At 39.7% G+C, this 9,003-nt stretch overlaps 1 protein-coding gene across 1 annotated transcript in view; it reads left to right on the forward strand.

The window, feature by feature from the left end:
- C5_1H10orf90 (chromosome 5_1 C10orf90 homolog) overlaps positions 1-8,348 on the forward strand; it is an 822,168-nt gene extending 813,820 nt beyond the window's left edge. Inside the window, exons 8-9 of the mRNA XM_078641149.1 lie at positions 4,396-4,495; positions 7,689-8,348. Of these exons, the coding sequence (XP_078497275.1) occupies positions 4,396-4,495; positions 7,689-7,727 (139 nt within the window). The 3' untranslated portion in view covers positions 7,728-8,348. The remainder of the gene's footprint in view (positions 1-4,395; positions 4,496-7,688) is intronic.
- Positions 8,349-9,003: the final 655 nt, after the last annotated feature.

Below are 9,003 nucleotides of genomic sequence, written 5' to 3' on the forward strand. Positions count from 1 at the left end.
AGAACACTTTCTTCTAAATTTCTTCTAAGTCCAAAGGTAAGCACCAACTGGGCACAATTCATTTTTTTATCTGATTGACGCTTCATCGCAGTCGATGAATCAATTTTGTTTTTATTCTGTTTAATTTTGTAGGTGGTTAGTTTGACCTTTTGGCACTTTAGTACAGTTATTAAAAGGAAACCCATAAGGAGGTGTGCAAATACAAACAGCAGATTCAAATGTGAAATTGCACAGCAATAGCTTCCTACTCTTACCAACTTTGCTGTGGCTAGCTCACCGAGTTGCTCAGGGCTCACAGAAGCTGAAGGGCACCAAAATGGAAATGGCTACAAGGACTATTTAAGGTGTGTTATTTAATGTTTTAAAGTAAGGTAATTTCCTGTTAAGAACTGTTATTTTGATAAGTTCACCTACAGGTTTCAATGCTGCACCAGTCAGGTTATATAAAACATGAAGCACATGTTCGTTCGCACCAGTCAGGCTATACAGGTAGTTCTGAAGCTTTGGTTTCTCTGTCAGTCTAATGGATGGCACAATAGTTGCTTCAGTCCACAAATGACATATGACTTCCCATGTCATTGGGGTATTTCCTTGCACCATGTGCTTTAGCCTTACTGGAAACTTAAATATGCCAATTCGGGATTAGCCAATGATACCCTGTTTAGGGGTCAGGCCACATAGACTGGGGACTGGACAGCACTGCTCGAGAGTGCAGAGTCCAAAGACCAGCAATACCAGTCAACACAAAATGGATGTGAGCATGTAAAAAGAGGAATTTTCTCACACTTGTGAAGTGTTACCAATAGTGTTTCAATAAAGAACTTTTGAAAATACTAAAACAGCACTTACTACCAACAATATGAAATACTGCTGACTCAAACCTATTCTTTTCAAAAGTGTTGGTATGACTGAGGGATTAAAAAGGAGAGGTAGGAATGATGGCTCACGGATGAGAATAGGGGATGGGAAGCAGGGATAATGGATGACATTTGAAAAGTAGGGATGATGAATGACAATTAGGGAAGAAATGTAAGGATTATGGATCAGAAGTAAGGATGACAGATCAGAAATTGGGATGAGAAGTAGGAATAATGAATGAGAAGTAGGAATGATAGATGAGAAATGGGATGATGGATGAGAAGTAGGGATGATGGATGAAGAGTAGCAATGATGGATGAGACACGGGATGAGAAGTAGGGATGATGGATGAGAAAAAGGGATGATAAACTATAGATGAGAAGTTTGGATGATGGGTGAGAAATGGGGATGAGAAGTAGGGAAATATATGAGAAGTAGGGATGATGGATAAGAAATAGGAATGAGAAGTATGGATAATTGATGAGAAGTAGGGATAATGGATGTGAAGTAGTCATGAGAAGTAGAGATAATAATTAGGGATGTGGGTGCCCTTCATGAATTCTGTACTCAACCAATTAGATAAGGTTAATGTGCCTGACAGTGAGATTTGCCAAATTTGATTAACTTACATTTTACGCATAAGAGATCAATTGTTCTTATTTTATTTTTTAGTGTGATTATGGGTGGCTCAAATTCCTGTTTTAATTCATTTCTATTGATATCACTGTTTATTCATCAAACCTGTGTACAGATATTGCTTAGCTTAATATGTTCAAAGGAAGATTTTTTTAAGATGTTAGATTTCTTAACCTCATGCGCGCGGCGGTTTTTCCCGCTGCGCGCTGAAGTTTTAAATACCCCGCGGTACATGACGAGCTCAGCTCGTCATGAGCGCACGGCAGGTAAAACTCATGACGAGCTAAGCTCGTCATCAGCCTCGAAGGGGTTAATATTTACAAATTTTTCTTAGTCCATTACTAGGCAGTGGTGCCTTAATAAGCTGATGAAATGAAAAAAACATTACGAAAGCTGTAAGCAAATAGTGAGGCCAATGTTTCCAATGAGTTCAAGCAGTGAGAAACACCATTTAAAATAATATGTTTTTTTAGTGTTGGAGATAATAGTTGATGTTCTCTCAGTGGTTATCTAAATTTCTAAATTGCTTATTCTGCAATAAAAATGGTTTTGCATTTAAAACAAATGTATTTGCTAGTTAATCTGTGGTTTTTACTATTGAAATATTTTCTGTTAACTGTTCAATATAATTATTATTATTAATATTTATTATTAATAATTATTATTAGTAGACACTGCAGATTACTTTCCCCAAATGTGGAGAAATTCACAGTAGTAGATCTCACTCGAAGGATGGGAAATGGGCATTTGCAAGTGCGGGCTACCTTGGAAGTTTGTGAACATCATAAACCTATTTTTGTGGCCTTCCTCGAACTACTGTCCACCCTCTTTCTACCCTAAACATGGTTGGAGATATACCCCAGCTAAAGTCCGGAGTGACTCAACTTTCAGCATGGGAAAGGAAATAGCTCAACCCCAGGTTTGGTGGTAGTATAGAGGAGCATGTTATTCAAAGGGAAAACATTTGTCCTTATGGAGAAAAAAATGCAGAAGAGCTGCTTGCCCCCTGTTGACTTGTCTGCTAGTAGGAACTCAACACAATATCAATAGGACTCCAGTAGTAAAGCTGAAAAGCTGTACCTAGTGCAGACATATTACCTGTTGGTAAATAGGAACCAATTAAAAACACACCCAGGCAAATGAATACCTCTCCACCAGTTTCGTTCACATTTTCTTTCATAAATTGGGCCCTAAATATTTATTGTATGATAATACCTTCCCTCAAGCACCTGTGCCATTGTTGCACACACTCCACTATCAACTAACACCTAAATGCAGCTAATCTTTTCAGCTTGTTCTTCATTTGTCGTGTTTAGTTTTAGTTTACAATAACAAGGAGAACATTACATAAAACAGATAAGAGGAATGTGTACATTTAAGATGATTTTTGGTGTATTCCGCCAACAGCCCTCTGTCTCTCACTACGCAGACTGCACAGAACCATAAATATTGACCTAGAAATGTTACCTTCCCCTTCAGCCATGTTCACAGATTTCCAGAGAGAAAATTGCACCAATGCTTTCTTGCTTAACTTTAAGTCTGCAAGATATATTTTCAAGGGCGGCCCAAAGATCCATATTATAGAACCAAGATGCATCTGGTTTAATCTTCAAAATGTCAATATTAATAACTGATTATCATACCTTTATCTTTGGCTCGAATGCACAGCTGTTTGCAATATTTAATGTTACCCAGAATGGTCTTTGGCTCAGAGACCTATTTTTCTCCCATCTCATACTCTCGGCTGTGTATTCTGCTTCCCATGGAGTGCATGCTTTGCAATGCATCAAGGGCTATTTTACATCTCAAAAGCATCACCCATTACATTCTTTATCTCATATATTCATTGTAAGCAGAAGCAATTATTGTTTTCACCGAATCAGTCAGCACATTCCACATCAGTCCATACTTTATATATACACACAAATGCAAACCCACACACAGACACACCACGAGTACAGCAAAAAAAAGAAATGGAAGCTTCCACCACAATAGTATAATGTTGTAAAGGCGGACCAAATAGTCAGCAACCTGGTATGTGTGTTACTGTTTAGGCAGTTAGCTTTCAGCTCATGAAGGCCGCCTCTGAATGCTTAGGCACCCCAGAGTGTGGGTGAGCTTGGGGTGAGCCTGGGAGTAGGCTGTTATGGTCACCAATAATTGTACATGTTGATGCATGTGGAGTAGACTTTAAAGAGAGAAGCATCTGCACTTCACTGCTTCACAAAGCAAGCCTGGACAAGTGCTATCTTGAAGGCATTGTAGGCAGTTGTCTACCGGTACCACCAAAATGGTACCACATTGAAAGAAATCCCTTAAAAAACCTTGTTGCTAGAGGAAAAGCAGTGACCAAATGTTAAAATATAATTTAACATGGGAGACTGAAAAACCTTGTCATTAATGGGATGACGAACACCAACAAAGCCAATAAGTATGGCCTTAACGTGCTAAGAAATCCAAATAGCCCATGTGCACGCTTAAGTAAGCATATGTTAGCACATTAAGCCAGAACAGTTGCCTTTGTACATGATTTTTCTTACTGTGCATATACATTTATTATACTGTGAAAAAAATCAGAAAATGAAACTACATTTAAAATTAATGGTATAATATATAAAGGTTTACAATTCTTTTTAATCACAGTCTAACTTACTTAGTTCATCCAGTTTAACTTTTATTTCTTGGAAACCCATTTGTATGCCAATTCATAACTTTTTCAGACATTTTGAACTTGTACAGGTGTGTTGAACCTAGACACTTCATTGCGTCCAAATTGGTGAATTTGTGAGGATGCAACTGACGAGAAAGGGACAATTGCCATAAATGAGTCAGACCCTGTACCTAAGCGACGCCCCTCTTGTTTTAACAGCTGTCTAATGTGAATTCATAACTCTGTTTCAGAATTTACAACAGTTTGCCTGAGGTGAAAAAAAAACAAGAAGATAAACAGAAAAAGGTGCTCTTACAGAGTAACAGGCAGCGAGTTGATCTCTTCAAAAAGGTAAAAAGACAAGCTACTTTCACTCCAATCTATGTAGCTAAGTTCATAATACTAGGATACAAATATTTTCTGTTAATGCAGTTTTTGTAAGACATTGCAGAACTAAGAATTTCTAGCTGTGCGGTTACTTCCTACCGATAGTGGCCCATCATATTGAAAATGGAAGTAGTGTGCTCCTGTTTTGATCACATAGGCAGCACCTAATGTACTTTCCAAATATGTTCCCCATTTAAGTGTGTTCCACAACTTTGTACACAGATGGTTTCAAATCTGATGATTTGAAACGTTTGTTGTTAAGTGCTCAGACATGCGATTACCTAGCATTTCTACCACCTTCCATTCACAATAAAATGTGGCTTCTCTTATGTGCTCTTGAGCTCCTCAACAATTTGCGGATCATTTAGAGTCTCACTCCATAAAACTGGGTAAACAGGGACAATTCTGGGTATCGGACGGTGGCTCTCCACTGGTTGCACCTTCAAAAAATTTGATGGCCTGGATGGTAGGTCACGGCACATGGATGGTAGGTCACAAAGACAGTTGTTCCACCCCATTTAGGGCATGGCAAGTATCACTCATTATCCACATTTGGACTACCAGGTAAGGTACAGAGATCCATGGTAGGGAAAACACACAATGATCTACATGCTCAAAAAGAAAGTCAATTTGCATGAGTGCCATGTTTTTGTTTTCTAAAGAAAAATCTTGGGTGTTTCTTTTCAGAAAACAATAAAAACTTAGCAGAGTGGATGCATCAAACATGTTACCTGCTTAGAAAAGCTTCAGTGCCTTCAGCGGAGCAGTTGAAGGCATCTGATCCCCACCTGCCTGATAGAGATCCCTAAATATGACAGTCGGTCCTCCACCAGGAGAGCGGAGGCCATTGCCTTCACTGACCAAGTAAACCCAAATGAGGCCCTTAATATCTGAAGGCCTCATTTATGGCCTGATTCACAAAGGTAATCATACACCTTTTTGTATGTTTACAATTGTTTGCTACTCACAAAAGGATTTACGAGCAGCATCTTTGCAACTGCAGAGCCTCTGCACATAAAACAATAGGACATTCGGATTTGGTATGTACAGAGACTCCACACTTTGTGAATTGTAAACATACACACTATTGTGGGGCGTATTCACAAGCCTCTTGCGCCGCCACTGCGTCACATTTTGTGATGCACCGGCAGCGCATTTGTCTGCCCCATATTTACAAGGTCAAGAAAAGCCACCCTGTATATACAGCCCCTTTACACGCAGCACTTTGCGTGAAAGGGGCGTTCCATGGGTGTTGCTGTGGGTGCTCCCGTGCAACACCCAAGGCACCAGACACATTTCCAGATTTACGAGAGATCGTAAACCTGGAAATGTATCTGAATGATGTGCCGACCCAGGGGAGGCTTAGGGAGGCAAAGCAAGGAGAAATGTGTTCCTTTCTCCTCGTTTTTTCCCCTCTTTCCATGTATTCTGCAATCTGCAGCACACATAGAATGTGGAAACCACCTCTAATGATTGTTTATGTACAGAAAGGGACACCTTCCTGCACATAAACAATCAACCCATGACGCAGGCATCCTTGCACCATGATGTAAGGTTGCCTGAGACAGCGCATGGCAGCTAATTGTGCACCAGTGCAGGAGAGAGCAAAGGAATCTGTCATATCCTTGTAGATATGATGCATCCCTGTGCTTTGAAGGTGCTGCAGCGTGGCGCAGCCAAAGGGCTTGCGGTGCTGCGCTGTGACACTTTCTTGTAAATAAGGGCCCAAATTCTGGAGGTAATTTAAATAGAGAGTAGGATCCAATGGCCAGATTTCTTCCATCAAAATGATAATAATATGGAGGGAATTCAGCCATAATATAGAGTTTCCTGCAGACACTTGCAATGCTATTGTTCTCAGTCTGCACATATTTTTGATTTATGCACACCCACTAAGCAAACCTAATAAAAAGGTGAGGTGGCTGGCAAAGTGATGGAGATTTTTTCTGCAATTATTACAATAAATGCGTTTGCATTGGATGGAGACGTTGAGTATGTTGAGATGTAGCTTGGGTAAGTGTGAATTCGAGATTGTGGCCCACATACTGTGAAGGCATTGTAGGCAGTTGTCTACCGGTACGTACGTATAGGAATATAAAATTAGTTAGAACGAGCCACGGCCCTTTCATATGGGTGAAGAGTCTAGACCCCCTCAACTTTTTCTGAGAAAAATAGTGTCTGTCAGGATGAGCAAAGGTTACCCTGACAGACACTCTTCTTGTTCAAGTCAGGCAGCCAGGAGCTAGACACACATTAACTGTGCAGCCTTCAGACTGCCTGAGCTGAACTTTGCGATGCTGAGGATTTTAAAACCCTGTGGGCATGACCTCCTCAGTCTGGCAAAATTGCATAGAGGCTCCCCGTCATGAAGAGGGGGAGCGTCACTGATTGCCTTGGACCTGGGTGCTTCAGTTTTAAACCCTGAAGTGTTCAGGGCAGAGTGTCAATTAGTGACACCTTGTCACAGAGTGCTGTGGGATCAGAAGTCTCACTGACCACATCCCACTGTGTGACAAGTGAGGGACTTCTGCCTTCCAGCATTGGGTGACATAATGTCTGGCAGTGAGTGAAGGCAGCAATCCCAACCTTCCTGGGACCTCCAAGGCTTTCAGCTCTAGGAGCTTGCAGGACAGGTGTTATGTTTTTGAATGTTTGGTGCGTGTGTGTATGAATAAAAGTATGAATTTGTTGTGAGTGTTGTGAATGTGTGTGTGCCTGTGTGAATCCATGGGTGTGGGTGAGAGTGTGAATATGTGGGCATATGTGGCTTCACCCAAACCCCTCCCTGCCAAAATTACCAGCCGCCACTTGTTATAACAATGTTTACCCCCACTTTAACCATTCTAGTATACCTTTAACAGAGGATGTGATACATTCCCTCATGAAATATGCGACTAAAGACGTTTTTGTAATTCCAATGCTTAACCTTTGTAATATAAGTAAATGCATTGTAAACATGATTAATATGTTAATATTCTGTAATTCATGATGTATGAAAGTATTTGATAGGACACACTGTGATATCTTTTTGATTGCTGCTTACATACTGAACATTGAGGTGCATTAATCTGTGCTTTATATTATATGAGCATCTGTTTAAACCGTGAATTAATCTATTTGTTAAGTAAGTTTCTAACACTCATTTTTTTGTTCCTAGAAACTCCTGAACCGAATTCTTCACCGCAACGTAGACTGACACAGAGCGGAAATGTTTTTCAAATTGCTGTTTGGCATTTGTAATGCATAGTTTGATCTGTAATGTAGTTAATTGCTATCATTATTATTGGAATACTTTTCAATCATGATCTTCGTACAATATTTATTTCACAAAAGAAGTGTTTGTAAGTACCTAAGATGTTATTTTTCAAATGTTAAAAATCCTCTGAAATACTGACTTAAATCAAAGGCCAGCCTATATTAAGTCTTAGTTTCTCTCCTTCCGTCTAAATTGTCTGTGGATAATAATGACACCCCCAAATCACTCTACGTAGCTTCACCATTGGCCATTGTCTATTCATTCACCCTAAGCAAAACATGAATATTGTAATTGCAGTTATAACCCATTGATAGCTGAACATTGTAGGATATGTTTCAAAAGTCTCGATCGCCCACCGTTTAATCAAAGCCATATTCACAAAATCATGAAAAAATCCGAACACTCTAACTGCAATCAGGGCACATTGTTAGCTGTACCTTTCTGGGGGAAGCATCTTCAAAAGTTTCAGACTTCTACAGATAGAATGCGCTTTTTAACAAAGTAGGTTATCTTTCTTTTGTTTCAACTGCATTTTAAATAAATAATTTCTCTTTTTATTAAAGACAAAGAGTTGTGTCCAATATTACACTTCCTGTTTTCAAAAAACATGTCTCTATTTGATAATAACAGTGTTTCATTGTAACTGCATGAAAATAAACATGCAAATGTGTAATATATTCCTATATTCTTCATCTTGGAGTTCTTTTGAAATTTACAAACCAGACGTAGTGGTTTATGGTACCAGAACCCCTCAAAGACAGCATACAACCATTTTATATAGTTCTCCCATCATCAGCGGCGGCCAGCTTAGGTAAGTTCGGTGGGCGGAGATGGGCACGGCAAGGAGGGAACCCAACAGGTATTATTTTTTTATTTATACCTTTTACATCGTCTGTCGACTACCCCCCCCCCCTTCCACCAATCCACTCCCTCCCACTACGTTTACCTGTGTCGGCTGCCACCGCCCATCATGTATCTTCTTACTGTATAGATGTAGCATCATGGTCTGCGGCTTTATATTCAAGCTCTTCCTAATGATCCCTTACTGTGCCAACACTTGCCTCTGCTACAATTCTGCCAAGAAATCCTTTTCTTTCATATACAGAAAATACCAGAGGTTCATGACTAATTCATATATGCAGGAGGGCTTCTTTCTTCGCCAGAAAAATGTGGAAAATGTTGAACATTTTTTATTGCAATTTTCAGTTGTCATAAA

This window comes from Lissotriton helveticus, chromosome 5_1 (genome assembly GCF_964261635.1).
Source record: "Lissotriton helveticus chromosome 5_1, aLisHel1.1, whole genome shotgun sequence".
Classification (NCBI taxonomy): domain Eukaryota; kingdom Metazoa; phylum Chordata; class Amphibia; order Caudata; family Salamandridae; genus Lissotriton; species Lissotriton helveticus.